General features: G+C 39.8%; 1 protein-coding gene across 3 annotated transcripts in view; it reads left to right on the forward strand.

Moving 5' to 3' along the window:
* MDN1 (midasin AAA ATPase 1) overlaps window positions 1-20,685 on the forward strand; it is a gene marked incomplete at both ends in the record, with an annotated part of 130,774 nt that extends 110,089 nt beyond the window's left edge. The window contains 19 exons of one of the 3 annotated variants that reach the window (XM_084227907.1): window positions 572-706; window positions 2,263-2,404; window positions 3,867-4,039; window positions 4,466-4,612; window positions 5,384-5,528; window positions 7,429-7,751; window positions 7,989-8,156; window positions 9,164-9,265; window positions 9,997-10,198; window positions 11,579-11,749; window positions 12,798-12,955; window positions 14,093-14,182; window positions 15,307-15,422; window positions 16,022-16,196; window positions 17,168-17,241; window positions 17,380-17,494; window positions 18,168-18,231; window positions 19,696-19,838; window positions 20,497-20,685. In XM_084227907.1, the coding sequence (XP_084084033.1) occupies window positions 572-706; window positions 2,263-2,404; window positions 3,867-4,039; window positions 4,466-4,612; window positions 5,384-5,528; window positions 7,429-7,751; window positions 7,989-8,156; window positions 9,164-9,265; window positions 9,997-10,198; window positions 11,579-11,749; window positions 12,798-12,955; window positions 14,093-14,182; window positions 15,307-15,422; window positions 16,022-16,196; window positions 17,168-17,241; window positions 17,380-17,494; window positions 18,168-18,231; window positions 19,696-19,838; window positions 20,497-20,685 (2,832 nt within the window). The remainder of the gene's footprint in view (window positions 1-571; window positions 707-2,262; window positions 2,405-3,866; window positions 4,040-4,465; window positions 4,613-5,383; window positions 5,529-7,428; window positions 7,752-7,988; window positions 8,157-9,163; window positions 9,266-9,996; window positions 10,199-11,578; window positions 11,750-12,797; window positions 12,956-14,092; window positions 14,183-15,306; window positions 15,423-16,021; window positions 16,197-17,167; window positions 17,242-17,379; window positions 17,495-18,167; window positions 18,232-19,695; window positions 19,839-20,496) is intronic. The other 2 variants (XM_084227908.1, XM_084227909.1) reach the window with 2 other exon arrangements.
* Between the last annotated feature and the right edge of the window lie 3,642 nt (window positions 20,686-24,327).

The following is a 24,327-nucleotide window of genomic DNA, read 5'->3' on the forward strand; positions in this document are numbered from 1 at the left end:
ACTCTAGTATACATTTAAATTTTTGTTTTGGCAAAATGATAGATTGTAACATGCCAGAGACCTCTACAAAGTCAAAACCTCATATATTAAATCTGATGTCAGGCTTTGAGGCTGTGTAGTAACTTGTCACCAAGAAAGAAAAGAATGTAAAAGGTCTGCCTTTGACAGACCTTTAAAATACTGAATTAAAAAGGATTTAAGGGGCTCCCTGGTGGTGCAATGGTTGAGCGCTGGGTTGTGAAGCTGCCTGCAGCCTCCACAGCGCAGGTTCGATCCTCAGCCACCAGGCAAGGGTCCTGCATGGCACACAGACCTCTCCTGCCGCCCTCTGCTCCCCTCAGCAGTGTCCTTCATCAGTCTGCCTGTTCTGCTCTCCCCTCTGGCTCTGGTGAATTCTCTCACCCTCTGGTACTTCTGACTGTACCCAGTCCTTGTATAAATAAATAAATAAATCTTTAAAAAAAGGGATTTAAGCATTGTTTATATATTTGTTTTCCTGTGGCAGCACTGGAAATCTTTTTTTTTTTTTTAATTATGTTTGTCACTAACTGTTCACTCTTTTATTTTCAAGGGATTTTGCCTGCCCAAAGAATTTATGGAGGATTCAGCAGAAGGAGCAACTGAGTTCCATGACTATGAGGGCGGTGGACTTGGAGACGGTGAGGGCATGAAGGATGTGAGTGACCGAATAGAAAATGAAGAACAGGTAGGTTTTCACGTGTGTGAAATATATATGCTGTCTGTAGGAGCTTGCTCCCTTTCCCTTTTCTTCTCAATATTTACATTACACATATTTTTTACTGGGTATTGGTCTATGAGCCCTAAAAATAAAATGACAGAAAGAAACTTGGCAGTACATTCATTGGTTATGACTTTAATTGGGAGGGAAGTGATTTAAATTATTTTATATGAGATTTTTGCTGATGATTTCCCTATGGAAAAAGTATTTTTGATAGTAGATCATTTGAGAACAGTAATTACATTCTTTTTTTTTTTAATTTTATTTTTATATTCCCCCATACAATTGCAAACCCCCCATTCTGACCCCAATCCCTCCCCTCCCACCCCCCAAAAAGTGTCTCTGGTTCATAGTTTTTTGTTGATTTTGATTTTCACTTTCTTATAGTTATTCATTTTCCTGGTCCCTTATTTAAGTTTTCTAGATTCCTGCTATGAGTGAGACCAAATTACATTCTTAAGTAATAACTGCATTCAGTGATAATGCCCATGCTTGCTATCAGTGTTATTATTGTATGTCTTTAAGACATGTTGAAAACTTTAAATTTATACTTTTTTTTTTATTTGAATTTAAGAATGCTTTTAAAATACTCCGATGTGTGTATTAGATTATAATCATTGTGTTGCTTTTTTCAATGCCTATCTCATTTGGGGAGTTTTTGTAATTATAGTCATTTAGATTAATCAAGTATGACTTGAGAAATAAGAGGTAATGGAATTTTTTTTTATCACAGATTTTAAGTGTAAAGCTGACCATAAATTTTTGTTTAAGATATGGTTACAGCTATTAAAAACAAAGGAGCAAACCAATTCCAACTTCCTCTCTTCCTTTGAAGAAAATCTAGAAAGAAACGAAAAACCAAGAGTAGTTGCTGTATTTATGTGGTAGAACTCTCTCCAGTATCTTTATTTTGTTGTTATTTTGGCTTTTCTGTAGTTTCCAAATTTAACTGAACACAGCACTTTTCTAATGGGGAAAAAAAGTTTTTTAATAGAAAAATACAATACAGTGTGAAAAACATTAAGTGGAATGGAGAACAGTATCCCTTGGGAAGTAGTAGCTGAGACCCCATCTGGGAGCAGGAATTGCCTTGGACCCTCCCACTCACTCCATTCTCCCTCATGCTCCCTCCTTCCTTCTGACTGACCCTTCGTCCCATTCCAGACTCTCCTCAGGGTGACTCCATGTTTCCATGTGTGGGTCACAGTATATAATGAATTTTAAATTGTATTCTTTGACCTAGGAATAATGTGATGTTTTTGTTTTAAGAAAGACGAATCATTGATTTATTTGTTAAATTCTATATATGTTAATCACAAATGAATTAATACTAGAAATTAACTACAGAAATGTTAAACTGGAAATTGTGTTGTGGTCTGTTGGTTCTCCTTTTTTCTCTTCCCAAAGATAATTTTGCACCATGAACCTTGACATTTCTATATTTAGATTTTATTTAGAACTGAGTAAACATTAGCAAATTTTGCAGTGTTGACTTATGTTTTCTATAATGCTTTTTGATATAGGCAGAAGATACATTTCAGAAGGGTCAAGAAAAGGATAAAGAGGATCCTGACTCAAAATCAGATATTAAGGGCGAGGATAATGCCATTGAAATGTCAGAAGACTTTGAAGGGAAAATGCATGATGGGGAACTTGAAGAACAAGGTTTGAGTCATTCTTGTTTTTGAAAAATATTCAGGAAATTACAAGTTCCAATAGGGAGCCTATTATAACCTTTTGGGCCAAGTTCATTATACCACATAATGGCCAGTGGTAACAAAAGCATATGTACATGCCATTACCATATCCGTTGAGGCACAATCTGTAGGCACTGTCAGATTCTTCTCTGAGAAAAGCCATTAACTGATATTTGGTGTCCGATGTACTAGACAGTGACCCAGCAGTGCCCTTTAGGGAAGTTGAAAGAACAAGGAGGAGACCCTTAGCAGAGCTTATCTCTCATCTCAAAAGTAAATTTTTCTGGGTAGATTTTATAAAAAAGTAACTCTCCCCTCAAGATTATAAAAATATCAGATGTGTGCTGTAGATGATTTGAGACAAAAATGTAAGAATGAAATAGATAACTTTAGGGGCCTCCCCGGTGGTGCAGTGGTTGAGCGCTGGGTTGCGAAGCTGCCCACAGCCTCTGCAGTGCCGGTTCAATCCCCGGCCACTGGGCGAGGGTCCCACATGGCGCACAGACCCCTCCTGCTGCCCGCTGCTCCCCTCAGCAGTGTACTTCGGTTCTTCTGCCTGTTCTGCTGCCCGCTCTGGCTCTGGTGAATTCTCTCACCCTCCCACACTTCTGACTGTACCCAGTGCTTGTATAAATAAATAAATAAATCTTAAAAAAAAAAAAAAAAGATAACTTTAGGCCTACCACCCAAACCATTTATTGCACTTACATATAGAGATAGATATAGAGGTAGATATATATATAACAAACAGTTCTATGAATTTGCTTTTCTCATTTAATTTTCCCCTTGTCATTAAATAAATATGAATATTCCCCTCATCATTAAGCATATCATCACCTGTTTTATGTTTGTACCCTAAATTTCTGTCCAAGTCTTAATTTGAGATATAGTGTCTTATTCTAAGTGAAGATCTTGCAGAAATGAAAGCTGTCCTCAGTTAAATGAGTGTGTGTTTGTCTAAGCAGCATACAGCATACCTTTGGCAAAGTGTGCCCCCGAACAAAGGCAAAAAAATTCTGATGAGTTCAGCTAGATACATGATTTTAATGTTGGACGAAATTATAGAAATATAGTATGTTAGAGGTGGAGTTGAACCTAGGAAATTATATATTCAAACTCCATTTCATAGATAAGAAACCAAAATCTAGTGAGGTTGGTAAGTTTCATTATTACTATTCCCCCAACTACAGAACTGACATTTGACAGCTATCCCATCACTCTCTGTCTGTTTACATGACACAATACAGACTTTCTTCCAAACAGCTTACAAAACACAGCAGGACTATTTCAGCAGATCTAAAGGCATCCTCCATAGAGTATTCCATAGAAGCAGGCAGTACATCTCACGTGGGGCCCTATGTCCATACCTCACCACACATGCAGGACCAGGTCAGTTTGGATATGCCTAACTAAGTTCATTTCCTTTTCAGAAGAGGATGATGAGAAATCGGAGAGTGAGGGTGGTGACCTGGATAAACAGATGGGTGATCTGAATGGTGAGGAAGCAGACAAATTAGATGAGAGGCTTTGGGGTGATGATGATGATGAAGATGAAGAGGAAGACGACAGTAAAACTGAAGAAACAGGACCAGGAGTGGATGAGGTAATTAAAAGAATCCATGTCACTGCTGCTCTGATTATATTCAGAGCTAAAAGAATGACCTTACCATATATATTGAGGAGAAAGGAAATTAAAAAGTCAGTATAGATGCTGTGATTTTGCTATGGACCACTGAACTTCTCCAGCTTCCAGTTTATGAAAACTCAAGGTCTGGGTGTGAGACTGTAGCAGCACAGCGTGACCTACCCCACTGTTCACATACTTGCTATTACTACTGCTATGTGGGTAGTCCTGGACTGTTCTTTGCAGGTTATAGGCCACACCATGTTAGCTGCGTATTTCCATGGCTTTAGGCCCAGCAGGCAAAAAGCACATATGTCTAAGAGCTCTGGTAGGCAGAGCCAACTATGTGAAAGCAATTGGACTGAGAGTAGTGATTTGTGTGTTTTCTCTGCTGCTGTCATTTAGGAGGATAGTGAACTTGCTGCTAAAGATGACAATTTGGATGCGGGGAAGTCAAACAGAGATAAAAACCAGCAAGATAAGAAGGAAGCAAAGGAAGAAGCTGATGATGATGGGCAAGGCCAAGAAAAAATTAATGAACAAATAGATGAGGTAATGAGGTTTCAAAACTGATTCATACTCTCCTGACTAAGGCCAGGGTCGCCTGGCATCCCGGCAGTTTTTTCCCCTTCTCATCATTAATTTTCCCATTGCCTCATAAAAGAATGTATTACAGAGCTGCTTAACAGTACATAAAATATCTTTTGGTTACTGAAATGAGATAGTCTTCACTCTGTGGTTTGGAGGTTAAAGCCCATGGTTCTTCTTAATATATTTTTTCTTACAAACTTCAGTTTCTTCTTGAGAGTGACACAGTACTTCTTAGTAGTGGAATTAAAGTTTGAAATTCCAAGATGAAAATTCTAAAGTATGCTAGTAATTTTAGGAGAGGAGACATAGTTTTCCTCAGGGTAGTTATTTAGAGCTAATTATATGTGACTGATACTTTTTTTTTTTTTTTTAAATAGAGGCGTGTTTTATTTATTTATTTGTTTGTTTGTTTTGTTTATACATGCACTGGGTACAGTCAGAAGCGTGGGAGGGTGAGAGAATTCACCAGAGCCAGAGCAGGGAGCAGAGCAGGCAGAAGGACTGAAGTACACTGCTGAGGGGAGCAGCGGGCGGCAGGAGAGGTCTGCGCGCCATGTGGGATTCCTCATCCGGTGGCCTGGGAGCAGCCGGGGATTGAACTGTTGCCGCAGAGGCCGCGGGCAGCTTCGCAACCCAGTGCTCAACCGCTGTGCCACTGGGGAGGCCCTGACTGATACTCTTTTAAAATGTTTTTTAATTAACATTTTTTCCTGTTCACTTCGCTATACAAAGAGAGAGTATGATGAGAATGAGGTGGATCCTTATCATGGCAATCAAGAAACGCTGCCAGAACCTGAAGCTTTGGACCTTCCAGATGACTTGAACCTAGACAGTGAAGACAAGAATGGTAGTGAGGACACAGACCATGAAGAAGAAGGTGTGTCTTTGTTAACCTAGAGATCAATTGGAACTCTTTGGAAATGAGCAGTAACCAATTTATTTTCAGGCCAGTGTCACAGCCAGTTCCTGAATCGTGTGATCAGCTCAATATCGGCTTCAGGAAATGGCTTTTTCTTTGCAATGTTATTACCTGAGTAAACCTAAAGCTTATAAACCCACATATCTCTGTCACTATTGTCACTTCTATGTTTTAGTGCTGCTGTGCCCAGGTGGTGCTCCATGGCACACAGCTATCTTCCCCACAGCCATCACTGTGTGCCCCCATTTCATGGGGTGAAGTAAGCACTGGGTAGTTTGAATCTACTTCAGCCTCCCATTTTCAGCTTTCTTAAGTAAATGATTGTTTCATTTATTATTATGTTTATGTTGTGTGCTTAGCCTTAAGTGTGAAGTCATTATAATGGGACTGAAATTGAATAATCTCAAGAGAAACAACATGGCATGTGGCAGTAATCTGGTGCTTGTGTCATCCACTGCTCAATCCAAGCAAGGGGACTAGGGAGTGCCATTTGGAAATAGTTGAAAGCATTGTGTAGGGGGTGCCCATTAACGCAGAGCCCCCATCAAAAAGACAGGAGTTGCCTTCTCTTTGCTTCCTGATGACTTCTTATATATCTAGAAAACCTGTCTTAAGAGCTTTTTAAAAAATGCCATATTGAAACAAGAATAATTGAAAGAATAAATAAAAAGTACAGTTTAGGCGAAATTTAATAGAAGCAATACTATATATTTTTCATATATCAAATGTATAAAAATATGGAAATAACACACAACTTCAGGTTATGGTGAGGTTGAGGACTGAGAAAGGGTGACAGCTCCATATAGTTGTAACCAGGACCATTAATGTCTTAAAGGCAAGTGACAGGTTTGCTACAAAATGACAAAATTTTAACAAATGAAGAATGTGATTAATAAAAGAAAAATTAATGAAATAAATTTAATGAATAATAAAATTTTAAAATAAATTTGAAGTTATTATTTAACTGGAATCACTTGGTTAAGGACTTTATGTAGGCTTTCCTTATGCTCAAAATAGTCTTTACTCAGTGACTCTCTAGTTCACTTTTAAATAATAGTATAAGGTGTTGCTTCTGAGGCCTTTACATTACCTTATAGTTTTCAGATCTGACTTCAACCTTAAATCAAATAACAAAGCAAGCATAAAATTAAGAAAATTAAAATCCATTGAGACTATAAAAAGCTATTTGTTCTAAATAAACATCTCACTTTAAAGAGCAATTATTTTAAATAATTATTTGCTAACAGTGTAATTTCGGAAGTGTTTAAGGTATAACAGAACTTTAAATAAAAAATTTTCCAGATTTCCATTCGAATGTATGCTGTATTTTATATGTGTGATAAAGAATAAATTTCACCCATTTTTCCCAATGATAATTAAAAACTAGACTGTCATTTTACCTCTGGTCCAAAATATTCCTATTGGTATAATGGCTTTTAGGATTTTATAGTGGATAATTTGTAATTTTTTAACGAAATATGCTATCCAAACAACTGTAGGTAGTGTAAAAACTATGATTTAGAACAGAAATAGGCAAACTTTTCTGGAAAGGATCAGATATTTCAAGCTTTGCAGGCCACGAGCTGTGACAGAGATCAGAAATTCAGTTCTGCTGTTGCAGTATGAAATCAGCCATCAGCATTACAGAATACGTGGGGTAAACACGTAGGGAAGTGAATGAATTTCATATTACAATAAAAGTGTATGTACAGAAACATGTGGATGGCCTGACTTGTTCCCTGGGCCATAATTTGCCAACTCCTGGTTTGAGAGTAGTAGTAAAATATATGTAATCGTCCCATCTTAAGTAACACATAAGCTCTGTACCTTTTTTTTTTTTGTTGTTATATCTGTCCAGAAGAGAATCCATTGGAAATTAAAGAAAAGCCAGCAGACACTGAAGAAGTGGGTCATAAAACTGAAGAAATAAATGAAGAGACTGAGTTGGACCAGAATGAAGGTCAGGATCAACATGAGCCTACGGAAAGCCCTAGTGAAGATGACAGGATGGATGGGGAGGAAAAGATGGACACAGGAGCTGATGACCAAGACAAAGACATTGCTGACCAAGCTGAAGAAGGCTCAGAGGAGGAACAGCAGTCCCTGGAAGAAAAGGACCAGGAAACCAGTGAGGAGAGTACAGAGAATGGCATCCCTGTTGACCACGGTCTCCAGCCTCAGGTATCGGGTCCAGCTTGTCTAATACTAAAAATAATGAGAAATGACTTATTCCCATTAGAATATCTTTAGGATATATCTCCATTAGCAGGTAGCACTACCTGCTAGATTACACCCTCTGGCAAATCTCCTCCCTACAGACTGCCCTTTGTAAAGGAGCAAGGCCCCTGATTGTTACAAGGAACCCACCCTACCCCGTGTTCTTCCCACTGTCATTTAATGTGTTTATTTCCACCAAAGAAGCAGGAGAATGAAGAAGGGGAGAGCTCTGAGACAGAAGACCAGGTGCCAGAGGCCACAGAGAGAAAAGAGCATGAGTCCTGTGGGCAGACTGGGGTGGAGAGCATGCAGAGTGAGCAGGCTGTGGAGCTGGCTGGAGCCGCACCCGAGAAGGAGCAGGGGAAGGAGGTATGAGCCCTGTTGTCAAGCCAGCTGTTCTTAGGATGGTTTCTTTCTATCTGAAATCCTGTTCTGTTTAGCAGTAGTTATTTAATATGTGATTTTGTTGTTGGCATCTAAAGGAACATCTCTCCTTTGAGAAAATGATCATATGCTTATTTTTATATGCCTCCCAGAACATATAAAAATATGCTCTCCTATCCAATAATATTTGCTTCAAGCTGTATTTAGTGATGTGCTTCATGAGACTGGTGCCTCTCCCTAAAAGAATCAGGTTCATGTTATTTTTTTGAAAACTCACAAGGGGTAAAAGGGTTCAATTTAGACATCATGCAGTAATACGCTTCTAATAGTGCTTCTGTTTTCCTTGTTGTTCCCCAGGCTTCTAAAATTTTTCCTTTTTAAAAGCAAAGCACTTTATTCCTTGTCCTGGGCTGCTATGTATATGGCTACAATTTGGGCTGCTGGCACGTAATGGAAAGAGCACTGAAAGTCAGAGGACCTACGGCTCATACCAGTGACTGGACAGCTCCTTTTCCCTCTCTAAGCTGGTTTTCTCACCAGTGATAACTGTTTACACTTCTTATGCTTCCCCAACGCATTTATTGAGCACCCACTGGGTGCTAAGTATTTTCATTACTTCAGCAAGTCCTTATAATGATCCTTTAAAATAGTTGACATTATTGTTTATATTATTTTCAACATTTTCTATCTGAGCTAAATAAGCCTCAGTAAAATTATATGTCAAGTTCAGTGTTACACCTGGTTGATGATGAATTATGATTTCTAATTAAGGTCTGTCCTGCCTTCAGAATAAACCATGATCAAACCTTTAAGTCAGAGTCCCCGTAGAGCGTAACAGGTCTGGGTCTCAAAGTTCCTGTTTCTGCCCGCAGGCTATGCCTTGAATAAGTTAGGTAGATAGGCAGGCAGCTATGATTATGGACTTTGAGATGAAAAGTCATACACAGTGCATTGTAGTAACTAGATGCTTCTTTATGATTTGGATTTCATAGGAACACGGGAGTGGGATGGCGGATGCAAACCAGGCAGAAGGCCATGAATCCAATTTCATCGCTCGGTTGACTTCTGAGAAACATACCAGGAAAAACACCCAGGTCTCTGTCACTCTTTTGCTAAACTTAGGTGAAGCCTGCACATAAAAACACTACTCTGAAAGTAGTGGTTTTTTTTTTTTAAAGTCATGTTCTGAACTTTTGCTGCCCCAGACGTGATGCCAGCCTTAGTAAGCAGAGCAGGACCATGGGGCAATCCAAGGAAACATGTCTCTGGGGCGTCTTCCCGATGTATGTATTGGCATGTGGGAAGACCTGCACACATGTGCCTGTTATGGCGGCCAGATGCTGGTGCCCAGCCCCAATCATTCTTACTCTTTCTATTGTCTATATTCTTTTGTATTTTAATAATCAACTTCTTTGTAACTGAGTATATAATTCATGCACATAACACAAAATTAGTATATAAAAAACAATTCTCTCCAAATTTCTATTCCTATCCTCAAGCCACATAGGGGCGATCGAAGGGGCAAATTGGTGCTACCAATCTTGTCTTAATTTCAGAGATATTTTCTGCAAGTATATATATATGGAAATATGTACATACATGTTTGTGTGTCAGCTTCCTTGCTTTGATTTCAGATATAAAAGTATATCATTTTATTCTGTGTAAGTATCTAAAGAGCTGCTCATCCCTTTTAACAGTTGCATTGAGTTTCATTCTTGTGTGGCTGTGTCTAGTTTATTTAACCAGTGCCCTTGCATGTATGGTATGGTTTTTAGGCTTTTGCTATTATAGACAAAGCTCTGATGAATTTCCTCTTATTTCCCAGAGTTTTAAGAGGAAACCTGGGCAGGCTGACAATGAACGCTCCATGGGTGATCAAAATGAGCGTGTGCATAAGCGGCTGAGGACTGTGGATACCGACAGCCACACTGAACAGGGGCCAGCCCAGCCCCAGGCCCACATGGAGGATGCAGATGCGTTTGAACACATTAAGCAAGGCAGTGACCCTTACGATGCACAGACCTACGGTATGGTACTGGGAAGGCTTCTCCTCTACTTACTGGTTCTCTGTGAGAGCTTATCTTGCATGACTATACAACCGCAGGTGTTAGTACGAATTCATATTAGGAGAGGGGGGTGACTTAAATATTTCCTCTCTTAATAAGAACAATGCAGAAAGTTTTGTTGTTAGTTTTCTTTTTTAAGATTTTTTATTTATGCATACAAGAAATGTAGGAATATAGGCCCTAGGGGGTGAGAGGATTTATCAGACACAGAGTAGGGAGCAGAACAGGCGGATCGATTGAAATACACTGCTGAGGGGAGCAACGGGCGAGGCAGGAGAGGTCTGCTACGCCATGTGGGTTAGCTCCCTGGCCAGGGATCAAACTCATGCTACAGTGGCTGGTGATAGCTTGATAGTGCTGAGACTTTAACCCCTGTACCACCAGGGAGGCCTGAAAGTTTGCTTTTTTGTGTAAATGTGCCCATCGCTAAACACTTGAGGTTTCTGGGGTTACTGTAGATCTTTCCAAGTACACCTGATAACATTTGGCCTCATCCAAATCCAGTGCTGATGTCAGGATTTCTTAGTACTGGACATTTCATCATGGATACCTTAAAACTGATCCCTGTAGTGGCAGGAGCTTTGATCTTGAAATGAATGTTTTCCCTATAAGTGAAAAGGGAATTAAAAAAATCTCAGGATAAGAGAGTTGTCAGTTATTGGTCAATCTTCCCTACTAGTTCTCCTGGTGACTTTTCACTGTTGTGCTGCTAATATGTAAACTAGCACTGATAATATACTTTTTTTTTTCTTTTTCCCCCAAGAAAATTAAAGCTATAATAATAGCTACCATGTTCTGAGTTTTTACTTTGTGTCAAACATTGTCTTGTGCCTTTGAAACATTATCATGGAATTCCTCCAATAATTCTGCACGTTGGGGTAGCTCCATTTTATAGATTAGCACGTAAAGGCCAAAGAAATTTAAGAACCTGTCCAAGATCATGATGCTGGGATTCACACATTGGTTTTTCTGTGCCCCATTTTGTATTCTTAATCACTATGTTTTTCCACCCACATCTTGGTAATTCAGGACAAGTCCATTAGCAGCTTAGAGTCATGTGCCCAGCATGTTTATTCTGGTTCAGTCTCTGCAGCTGACCATCCTATTTCTGTAGTTACATGAGTAGTTACACCTTATACTTATCATTCTTTTAGGGTTAGAGAATAGGCAGGACATCACGAACACAGATAAGCCGAGCACTGTGTCTAGACCTTGTAGCCAGTCAGTGGAACTGACATTAGATCTTGGAAGCTAGAAATGACTGAAACAGTACCTACTCATGATTACTTGGAGTGTTGCAAAGTCCTTGTCTTTTTATGTGTTTATGTGTTTTGTTGGCAGATGTGGCTAGTGAGGAGCAACAACAGCCTTCAAAAGACCTGCTTATGGGTCAGGAAGAAGAGGAGATAGAGGATACCTTTATGGATACAGAGGAGCAGGAGGAGTTAAAAGCAGTAGACACGGAGCAACTGAAGCCAGAAGAGTTTAAGTCAGGAACCACTGCAAGCTCTGGTGAGCCCTACAGTGAGCAGAACCCTCCTAAGCTCTCTGGCTTAGAGAAATTACATGTCTTCTACTATAGACAAGTCTAGTCTGTTGTTTTGACCTCCCAACTCATGACTTAGATATACTTTTGCCTATAATTTCACTATTTCATTGGGGACTAGAAAGGTGGAGTGATATTACTAGACATTGTCCTTCAAGGACACCAATCTCTTCAGTCTTTTTTAAATATATAGAAGAAAACTGAATAGTACATTTACTCCAATTGTGACAAGCTGACATTCTTGATTATTAGAAAAATATTTTCAATTACATTAAAACATACACAATCAGCATAAAATGTAGGTAAATATTTGAAGAAGCAGAATAGGGAAAATATTCTGTCGTTTTTTTTTTCCCTTTCTTACGCTGGTTCCATTTTATTGTTGAACGATTGCTACTTCTAGGCAATTTATTAAAAAACAAGACTTGCATTCAGCACATTAAAAAATAACTTTATTTCCAATAAAATAAGTGCAAATTCAAAAGCTTTTAAAATTCTGATCCCTTCCTATTTCCTCAAGGGTGTCAGAACTGTTGATTGCCGAGTATGATATAATGGTGGGGAGGCAGAAATCTTGACTAGACTTGCAGACCCAAGCTTTTATAGGTTGAGACAAATTATTCATCTTTTCTTTGCTCAGTTTCATTATCTACAAAGTAGAACTATGATTTTAGTTTTTATCAAAGTTCTGCATGCACACAGATGAAAAATTCATACAATTCTGTGCATTTATCACAGTAAACTTACATTTCCCCTAACACACGCGCATACACACACACACCCATCCATCCCCTAAACAACTACCTTCAACATAATGGTAGAGAGGAGGGGGCGTCTGGGCATTAAGAATTGGTAATGACTATCCCAGAGAGAAAGAACATGTGAAACCATTTGTGGCTGTGTGTTGGGCAGTAAATGAGGTTTGAGTGATTGTTAGGGTTAATATGCATTAGTGGACAATCTTTATGTTAATATTATAGAAAGTGAAACTGTGTTCTTGTATGAAAATAATAGGCCTTGATGAGATGGAGACCCAAACTGTTAAAACAGAGGAAGACCAAGACCTTCAGGCAGACAAATCTCACAAGGAGACAGATAATGAGAAGCCAGAAAGAAGCCAAGAATCAACCATTCATACAGCCCATCAGCTCCTCATGGACACAATTTTCCAGGTTCTAATATTTTCATAAATTGCTGGTTTATTAAGTGGGCAAAATATAATAAAATGGTTTTACAAAAATAATATGTACACATGAAAAATAAAATAGCAACAACTGAAAAACATAACACATATGACAAAGAATGTATAGCCCTACTCTGTAAAGAATATTTGCAAATCAATAAAGAAGGGTTCATATATTCATATACCAATGAGAACATTGGTAAAGTGCAAAAAACAATCTTTGTCTTTAGGAAGATTTTTAGAACATCTGACTGGTTAGAGGTATTGTAGCCTTACCAAAATTTTTAGGAAAACCATTGATATGATAGTTATCCTCTAAACAGATAATACTGTCCAACAATAAATCTCAGAGTTACTGCAGATGGTCTCTGCCCTGACCTGCTATGATGGTGGGTCTCCAGTTCTCTCATCTGCTCTTCTCATACTACTATCCTTATATGAGAAGCCTGCAAAATAATTACCAGTTTACGTTGGTTAGGTAACAAGAATCTTTGGCTTAATGCCTACATTTAGGAAGAGCTAATTGAGTTATTTCCCCTTCTCCTTTGACTTAATGGCAGTTTTTTTTTTTATTTTAAAGATTTCTTTTATTTATGCATACAAGAGCTGGGGTGCAGGCCAGAGATTCAGAGGGTGAGACGATTCAGCAGAGACAGAGTGGAGAGCAGAACAGGCAGATCTACTGAAATACGCTGCTGAGGGGAGCAGTGGGCGAGACAGGAGAGGTCTGCTGCACCATGTGCATTACCTCCTTGGCCAGAAATCGAACTTGCGCTGCAGTGGCTGTGGATAGCTTCATAGTGCTGCATCGTAACCCCTTGCATCACCAGAGAGGCCCCATTAATGGCAATTTAAATTAATCAAAAAATGTTTTCATTATTGTTAGCTCCATGACTGTGTTGCTTTTGTCTAGCTAGGATAGATTGATAAATGGTAAAGTTTCCTTTACTCATAATATTTCTACAAAATGTAAATTAGAAAACAGTTATTTGAAATCTTGCAGTGCCACTAAATTTGCTTAAATTTTATGTCCCAGGGCTTTGTACCACAGGGAGGGAAGAAGCCAGTGTTAATGAGCTGGTGATTCCAACCTGGGCCCCTTCTCAACTGGCTTTTTCTTTTTTAGCCATTTTTAAAAGATGTCAATGAGTTAAGACAGGAGCTGGAGAGACAGCTGGAAACGTGGCAATCACACAAAACTGGAAGCTCAGAAGAAGTAAGTCAGTGATCTTTTCATAAAATAACTTCACTTTTATTTTTTGGTAAAGATTTATTTATTTATGCATACAAGAACTGGGATGCAGGCCAGAAGTACAGGGGTGGGGGTGAGAGGACTCACCAGAGACAGAGTGGGGAGCAGAACAGGCGGATCTACCGAAATACGCTGCTGAGGGGAGAGGCAGGTGAGACAGGAGAGGTCTGCTGTGCTATGTGAGTCAGCAACCTGGTAGGGGATTGAACTCGAGCTGCAAGGCTGCCGATAGCTTCTTAGTGCTGCGACTTAACCCCTTGTGCCACCAGGGAGGTCCCTTCATTTTTGTTTTTTAATATACAGCAAACCTAAAATGTTTTTAGTTGTAAAGGAGACTTAGTATGTGGAGAATGTAATTACATTCCTGAAACCTAAGTCTTTCCATTTCTTTCTGCCTGTGTTGCTAGATCTGAGCTTAATTGTTCACTATAATGGATGTAATAGATGTGAGAGTGGTTGAAAACAGGCAGAAGTCTATACCACCTCATCCTCAAAATTGGCCACCTGGTATATTGCCTGTTGACTCAAGGGGCAGTGTATGTTAACCACAAGTTGCATTTTAATGACTCCACATCCTCAATTTCTTGTTCATGTACATTTTTAATCTGTTATTATCCCCACCACATAGGCGTATTGAACTCTGCCATAGTTGACAGAAAAATCCTGGAACTTTGTATCCAGGAAATGTGAACACTGTTGAATGTTAAGAGATTTACACTCATCACTTCTGCTTTTGAAGCATGACCCAAAGGGCCCATTCACAGGTCCCTCCTCACATGAAGAGTACGGGTGACCCTTCATATGCTTTTCATATATGATGTGAACAATGTATTGATTTGGTCATGAATTTCAATATTTTACTGCCTTGTTTTTTCTTCCTCACTTGCAACTGTGGGTTTTAGTGGAAGGGGAGGTATTTTTAATCAAGTGAGTTAGATGGTACTTTGCTGAGAAGCTTTACAGTGCTTCTGTTGAGAAAGTCCATGCAAATCACTTTTTGCTACTCTGCTTCAAGCCTTCATCTTACTGTAATGACATTGGTGAGTGACATTCTAAAGATTACTTTTATGTTGTTGCTGTTGTCTTAGGAGAAGGCTGCAGCTGAGATGTGGCAGAGTTACCTGGTCATAACTGCACCTCTGTCACAACAGTTGTGTGAACAGCTTCGTCTCATATTAGAGCCTACCCAGGCAGCCAAACTGAAGTAAGTCTTCTCCATTGGACCCGCTCAGTGCCCCAGATAGACAGCATGTTAGCTCAGCAATTAACTCCTTATGGAGCTGGCTTCTATGTTGCCATTTCTGTCTCATAGGCACTGGTGTGGTGTTCTGTACCCAGTTTTCATATTATCTCTGCCACAAAAGTTTCTATGAAGTTTGGTGTGCAGTTTTTGATTCATTAAAATCTAATGCGAAAAGTGGCTGAGGCTTTAGGTGCACACACTGCTCACCTTGTTATATGTTGAGATATTCACTTGCTGCATTTGTTACCTAGATTTTTTCAAAATGTATCCACAGTTCAATCACAGAAAAGAGACTAACACTTTTTAGTTAAAAAAAGGTTTAGCTATTTGGGAAAGACCTATTTATTATTGTCATACATACGTAGCTTTTCTGGGCTGCTGCTAGAGATGATTCTCACCACTAATCCTAAATTAGTGGTGAGAATGAGTTCGTTGTGCCAGGTTACCGGTTATTTTATATTTTTGGTTGTAAGTTATTAATGCTGTTTTATTCTTTAAAAAACTTCTGAAGGGATGGCAGTTGTTAACTAATCTTTGCTCTATTTGGGTAAATTTAACAGAGGAGACTATAGAACTGGGAAACGACTGAACATGCGGAAGGTCATTCCATACATTGCTAGTCAATTTCGGAAAGACAAGATTTGGCTTCGAAGGACTAAGCCCAGTAAACGCCAGTATCAGATTTGTTTGGCTATTGATGACTCTTCTAGCATGGTAGACAACCATACCAAACAGGTAAGAGAAATGAAGCGGCTAAGTTAATGAGAAATTAACACTACACAATGTTCCATGGCCCACCTAAATGTTTTAATGCAATCTGGCAAAAAATATTTTGAAATACCAATGATTCTGTTCTGAAATGTGATACATTTGTTTGAGAAGACCTAAAATTTGAAGAATTCAAAAGGGCAATTTCAGGATGTCTTATATTTTGGTCCCTTACTATTGTCTTTTAAATTGTTTTGTTACTTAGCCATGCTCTACTATTGTCTAGCTGCAGAGTAAGTAAACCCGATGTTTATTTTCCACAAAATAGTGTACTGTTAAACATAAAACCTGAATCTTTTTTTTTTTTTTTTAATATATTCAGAACACATTTCTGTAAGTCTGAGATTATCTAGTTAGTGTTCTATCAGTACTAACAAGGCTTAGGTACCTGACTAGAATGCCTTATGATACCAACATCAAAGGCATAGAAGAGTGTAGTTTTTATATGCTCGGCTGGAAAAAGTGTAACCTCTGGACCTGGGCCACATCCCAGCTCCTCACTTAATACCACATGACTTTGGCCATTTAAGTGTCAATCTTCTGAAAAGTGAAGCTTATAGCAATAACTTCCTCATATTCAGAGTCGTTGTGAAGATTAAATACTGTACACAGAGCACTCAGTGTAATACCCGGCAATTGATACGTAATTAGTAGATGTTACTACAAGAGACTATGTAGTCCAAAAGAGGGTAAAAGACATTTTTTAATTTATGGCTCAAATCTCACAATCACTTTTTTAGATACAGACAGTATAGATACTTAGATATTTAGATACTTGCCAGTGCAATGGATTCTGAATTTCAGCTTTTGTGATATTAGCCAGGGTCTGTAGTTATGAATGGTGTAACTTAAAAAGTTTTTCATGAGAATAAAGCTAGAGAGGTACTGGTCTCTAGAGCATATTCTGATGCCTTCAACCCTAACTTTCTGTTTCACAGCTTGCATTTGAATCTTTAGCTGTGATTGGAAATGCTCTGACCCTTCTGGAAGTGGGTCAGATTGCAGTGTGCAGGTAAGGGTACTTTTTAATTTGGGAAATTAAAGGGTACTTTTTAATTTTAATTTAAATTGAGAAAATCAACTTTTGTTGGTTATTTTGATAACACAACAAAAAATAACTCCTGTTGTATTTGTTTCCCCTACCCCCAAGTTTTGGAGAGTCTGTAAAGCTATTGCACCCATTCCATGAACAGTTCAGTGATTACTCTGGGGCCCAGATTCTACGGCTCTGCAAATTCCAACAGAAGAAAACCAAGATTGCTCAGGTATGCTGAGGACATCAAATATCTTCTGCACTTACTCTTAAACTGGTATAGGAGATAAAATTATCGGAACTTCCTCTTTCCCCATTTGCTATTAGGATAACTCTCCATCTAAACTTCATTGGTGCCCATTATTAAACAGGGTGTGCTCTCTTTTTCTCAGTTTGTCAAAGGTCATTTGATTTTGCATCATTGCTTTTCTGTCTTTTTCTGAGAGGTTTAGAACATTTTGCATAATTTAACCCTCTCTTATTGACCTTATCAGGTGGGTCAGGGCCAATTTCTCTTCCCTGTTTAACTTAGAGAAGATGTAAAATAGATGAGTCATGGAATAATTCTGTCTTTATTCTTGCTTTAATTTAGCGTCCTGTCTTCAGGTTGAACTGGACATCTTGAGTTTTCTTGTTCAGTTATTTTCTTGAAAGTCAAGACAGCTGTTTGGTTCATTGACTCTCCCCCAGGGAAAAGTCTTTTTCCTTCAAGGGATGTCAAACATTGGTGGGTGTGTGGTGTGCCACCAGTGCAGAGATTATCTCTCCTTCTCCGTGGATGATTGGAAGGGCACTTTGATTGCTATAGATCGGAGATACGTATCTCATAAACATCTAAGTGTCAGAAATAATTTGTCTCAGTGGAAAAGCTTAAATTGCTTTCTAATTGGCTATTTCTGGTTTAGTTTCTAGAGTCTGTAGCCAACATGTTTGTAGCCGCTCAGCAGCTCTCACAAAACACCGGTCCAGGTGAGCTGTCTTTTTTTTTTTTAATAAAAAAGGAAACATTTAATTTAAAGGGAGAAAAAGCTGAAGTATTGGGTGTGGGGGGGAACATGTGGAGCAAATTAACTCCTGAAAGTTTTCTTTTGATAATCACATTTATTGGATTGGTTGGGGAAAAATCTTTTGGTCATTTAATATCAGAATTTATGCAGCTTTCTCTTTTGAGTATCGTCTAGGCAGTTGCATAAAGTCAGTTTTTCATATGGGACAAATTCTTTGTTTTAGCCAACTCTCAATGGAGGGGCACTAGTCTCCCCGAACATTCCATTTTGTTGATTTATAGATGTCTTCATAGGTTTTCTCGTCAGTTTCTATAGTCATTGCAGTTTCTTCCACATCGCCCAGTATCATATTTAAATGGTGACCATGAGCATGTAATCCTGAAGCTCTGTCATTGCGCATTTTCACATAAATTCACTCATCCAAGCTGAGCCTAATGAGATCCAGGGGATCTCCTACATTTTTGGGGACTTGTTGCTGGTCTGCATTTGTCTGCCACGTTCAGACCCAGCACTTGAGCTGCCTTTAACAAATTGCTTTTTCAGTCTGTTTTCACAGACTCACCTGATCACACCATCTTTCAAAGGTATGCTCTGTAGGAAAGAAACAGAACAAGATGTATTAGGCATTCATAGAATGTTTGTCCTTATCCTTTTATTAATTTAAAAATGTTTTACTGAACCTGTATTCATGAGGCTTATCAGTGGAAGAATTTAGACACAACTAGTATATACATAACAGGAAGACACCTCACAAACCAGCTAATCCAACCATGATTTAGGGGAAACAACAAGCTAGCCAGCTGCCCATCCCCAAACACTGTATATGATTTTTCATTAGCTTTTTTTTTTCTCTTTTTTAAGATTTATTTATTTTTATACAAGAGCTGGAGTACAGGCTAGAGGTGCAGGAGGGTGAGAGGATTCACCAGAGAAAGAGCAGGCAGACACTGCTGAGGGGAGCAGCGGGTGTGACAGGAGAGGTCTGCTGCGCCATGTGGGAATCTCCCTGGCAGGCCGGGAATTGAACCTGTGCTGCAGAGGCTGCAGACAGCTTCACAGCACTGCGCCCAACCCGCTGTGCCACCAGGGAGGCTGATTTTTTGGTTTAAAAAGCATTTTTAATCAATTCCGGAGGGGATATATAGAAATTACATCTAAGAAATTGGCAGTGCTATTTTTAAACTCATCTGTTGCTCTACAATGAACTTGATCCCTGAAGTACTAGTGGGAAATGGCTTTATTGACAGAAGCTTTGTCACTGTTTAGCCTTACATCTCTGACTGGGGCATGTTCCTTCCTTAGGTCTCATTAGAGACCCTTCTTGCCCGTGTCCAAATTTCATCAGTGAAGAGACAGTTGGTATTAACAGTACAAAAGACTACACTAATTTCATTTCCTTCCCCTTCTGCTATATTATATTTCACAGAAATTGCACAACTTCTCCTGGTGGTCTCTGATGGACGTGGCCTTTTTCTGGAAGGCAAAGACAGAGTCCTGGCAGCAGTGCAGGCCGCCCGGAATGCTAATATCTTTGTCATTTTTGTTGTGTTGGACAATCCCAGTTCTAGGGTGAGTAACTACTAAAAACCACTTAACTGGGGATTCCCTTAAACCTGTTTTAGCTGAAATATGGCCAGGGTCACCTAACGATACACTGAGCTCCTGACTCCAGGTACTGTTGTAGGCACTTTAAGTATTTTCTCACTTTAGTTTGTAACAACCCGTGAGGTGTGGGGATCATTCTCACTTTGCAGTGAGAGGGCAGGATTCAGATGGACTCCACAGAGCATCCTGGTAACTGCTTCCTAGGTGACTCGACTCTGGTTAGTCATTTGTCTGTACACATTGTACAGATATTGCAGTTTTGTCCACTTACAAATGTAGAGCAGCCCTTCAGTTACTTGGAGCCCAGCATGCCTCCCAGAGCAGGAAGTATCAGTCCTTAAGTGAAGATGCCGTGGAATAGTTCTGTTCTGGGGGAAGAATTTTGTCCACAGGTTACATTAAAGTCTTAGCAGCAAGTATAAGATTTAATGTGAATTACTCCAAGCAGAAAGGAAGGAACATTGTGTTTGGATCTATTTTTTTCCTTTCTTTTCATTGTCCATTCCTGAAAAGGGGTGGGTATACAGGCAGAGAGCTGCTTCCTCAATAAGTACTCTGAAAATTCTGTTTTACTTAGAATTAAATACTGGAGACACTGATTTAAAATGTCTTCTATTGACAGGACTCAATCTTGGATATTAAAGTACCAATATTTAAAGGACCTGGAGAGATGCCTGAAATCCGATCCTACATGGAGGAGTTCCCATTCCCATTCTATATAATTCTTCGTGATGTGAATGCACTTCCTGAGACACTCAGCGATGCTCTCAGGCAATGGTTCGAGTTAGTGACAGCCTCTGAGCATCCATAGATCATAATGTCACACTTCTTACCCAGGTGCTCTTTTTCAGACAGCTGTTCTGAACTCACATATTCTTTTATAGTTATAAAAACTTAAGAGCTTAGGGCTGCCTACCTGGGATACAGTTCTTCCCGTAAACCTGAAGTAGGAGGGATCTGGACTTCAGAACGTAGAAAGAGCTGTCCTTCAGGCCTGTCTCGGAAACACCGGCCCAAATGTGGCTCACACTCTTCCATTGGGCCCAGCCACCTGCTTTCCTTTGCTAGGGGCCCTCGATAACCTGCCGCCAGTAATATGGGACTGTGCCAGTCCCGAGGCTTGGCCTTCCTCAGCCCACAGTGGCTGAGACAACTACAATTTTCTCAAGAGTCTGAGCATGTTTTATTTTTAGCCATGCTTCAAGTGAAAGTGACTACCTTCTTAGAGGGTAGAACGTTTATGATGTGTCCTCATAAAGCAACCAGCATCATGGGAATCTGATCAGAAAGAGAGCCTTGGGCTGTGTAAAAATGAAGAGGCTTTTCAGTGTCCCTCATATTCGCTGCTTCGGGAGACTATGCAATGATGGAAAGATGACTTTCCCTCTGTTTATTTCATTCTCCCAGTGCCACAGTACTTCTCTTGTAGTAATTTATTTCTTTAGTTCATTTTTTTCCTCAGTGGGAAGAATCATTCCCCACACTGCTTTCAAGCTGAACTGAGCCCATCTCATTCTGGAAAAGAAATGCTCTGTCCAAAAGAACTAAGCAGCTGCATCTATTTTTTCTACTCTAAATTCATCTGTGGTTTTGGGGCAGTTTTACTTGGCCAGAAAGCAGTGTTTGAATACTTGAAACTGTGTGATGTTCTATTTAAGTTCTGTAAGAATGTTCTTTTGTAGATCACATGCCATGATGTAATCATCTATCACCACATCTGTTATCAAGTTACACTGTGAAGTTTGCTACCACTTTCCAGGTGGTCAAAGACACAGATTGCTTGTTTAACCAAGTGTCCTACAGCATGTACCTGAGGTTATATCATTTTTTTATTCTAAAAGGCTATGCAGCTAATATTATGAAAACTATTAAAAAATATATACCACTGTTGATACAATTTGTGACCATTATTAAATGGGGAGTGTAAAAGTTGTGCTAGGAAAAGGATCTTTTCAGCTGTCAGTAGTTATTCTGTGCAAACATGACCCCATACCTTCCAGTAACTTAATTACTCACCTGTAGTCGCATCCATGGTGCGTGGACTGCAGCACGCTAGCCTAATGGCAGAGGAAAAAGGACAAGTTGGTGGAAACACCAAAAATGACTTGTAAAGATTCTGCTCCTCTCACAGCACCACAGTGGGAGTTCATTTAGTCTGTAACCTGCACTACAGTGTTGTCACAGACCAAACACTTAACTTCATCCTACTCACAGTATTCAAGACCTATTTAAAATTCCTTCAGAGGTCACTGTTACAAAGAAAGGGACTATTCATGCTGCTTAGTGTGAGTGTCCTTAATCTTGTCCTTTCTCTCCCAGCATTCCATGCATTCTTTGTAATTCTCTTACCTACTTACACCTTGCTTAGATAAGCTCTCCAAGAAGAGAGTTCCTGGGGCCTCCCTGGTGGTGCATCCACTGCAAAATCCATAGCCAGGGAGCAGCCCACATGGCACAGCAGACCTCTCCTGCCATGCCCGCTGCTTCCCTCAGCAGTGTATTTCAGTCACTCTACCTGTTCTGTTCCCCACTCTGTCTCTGGTGAATCCTCTCTGCCTGTACCCCAGCTCTTATAGGCAGAAATAAATCTTTAAAAAAAAAAGTAGAAGAGAGTTCCTGTGATTAAAAACATTGACATTACCTCTAAGACTACACTGAACTTAGGTAACTTCCTTTCCCAAAGCACGAGTCTGAGAACAGAGAGAATATGCTTAGTGATAGCATTGCTAGTGTCTAGCAGTGTTTCTAATTGGGAAGAAATAGTGTAAAAATATGTTTTCATATTTATGGATTCAACACTATCAAAACTAATAAAGACTAAGATGATTTGGAGGGAAATCATACAAAGTATTTCTAACGGTCACACAGAACCTGCTTTCTGCCCAGGTATACTTGCCTGGCTGTGATGGAGGCGGCGGAGAAAACCTAGCAGCAGTGATTCTCTCAACAATAGACATGTGGAAAGAAGCACCATTTGCACTGAAGATAGGAAATTCTTTTCCAGGAGGGGCAATTCACTGCTAACATGCCACACAAGGAAGGGTGAAGAACTCGGTTTAATCTAGAATGAATGAAAAGCAAAGCAAAGTTAGAGAATGAAAAAAAAAAAAAAATCAAGGGAGCCAGCAAAGGATGAGTAACTTGTGAAAAACTTGCCATTTGAAAAAAGCCTTTAGCAGGCAGAGCCACTGAAAATACTGTCACAAAGTGAAGATTTCTAAAAAGCCAGAAGGTGTTTTATGCTGTAGTCTCTTAAGTCACTGACTGCAAAAGGTAGTTTAGAGAACAAGAACTGCAATTTTTTTTTTTTTTTAAGATTTATTTATTTATGCAAGCACTGGATAGTCAGAAGCGCGGAAGGGTAAGAGAATTCACCAGAGCTGGAGCAGGGAGCAGAACAGACTGACGAAGTACACTGCTGAGGGGAGGGGTGGGGGAAGGGGGGCTGCTGCTGGAGAGGTCTGCACACCATGGGGGACCCTCACCAGCGGTGGGGGACCAAACCTGTGCTGCAGAGGCTGCAGGCAGCTTTGCAGCCCAGCGCTCAACTGCTGCGCCACCAGGGGAGGCCCGAGAACAGGGAATTCTTAAAGCACTCCCATGTCTTTACAGAAGCATATATATATATATATATATATATATATATATATATATATATAAAATATATGGTGTTTGAATCATTACATTAGAAATTACAATACTTAGCAATTATAAAAGTTCTTCAGAACCTTAATAAGAAATATTTGTAAGAACCACAGGGGAGTAATTCTGAGAATAAAATAGCATACAGGGGCCTCCCTGGTGGCACAAGGGGTTAAGATGCAACCTATGAAGTATTCGCAGCCTCTGCAGCATGAGTTTGATCTCCAGCCAGGGAGCTACCCACATGGCGCAGCAGACCTCTCCTGACTTGCCCACTGCTCCCCTCAACAGTGCATTTCAGGGCCTCCCTGGTGGCGCAGCGGTTGAGCGCTGGGTTGCGAGGCTGGCAGCCTCTGCAGCGCCGGTTCGATCCCCGGCTGCTCCCCGGCCACCGGAGGAGGGTCCCACATGGCGCGCAGACCTCTCCTGCCGCCCGCTGCTCCCCTCAGCAGTGTACTTGGGTCCTTCTGCCTGCTCTGCTCCCTGCTCTGGCTCTGGTGAGTTCTCTCACCTTCCCGCGCTTCTGACTGTACCCAGTGCTTGTATGAATAAATAAATAAATCTTAAAAAAAAAAAAAAAAAGAGTGCATTTCAGTACATCTGCCCGCTCTGTTCCCCACTCTGTCTCTGGTGAATCTTCTCACACCCCATACCTCTGGCCTGTACCCCAGTTCTTGTATGCATAAATTTTGTAAATAGTATAAAATAACAAAAACAGCATAAAAAATCTAAGATGAAATAATTCTGAACACATTATTTAGACCCTGAAAGAATTTATCCAGAAAGGAATGATTTATTTAATACATGGTGT

This window comes from Talpa europaea, assembly GCF_964194135.1.
Source record: "Talpa europaea genome assembly, chromosome: 2".
Classification (NCBI taxonomy): Eukaryota; Metazoa; Chordata; class Mammalia; order Eulipotyphla; family Talpidae; genus Talpa; species Talpa europaea.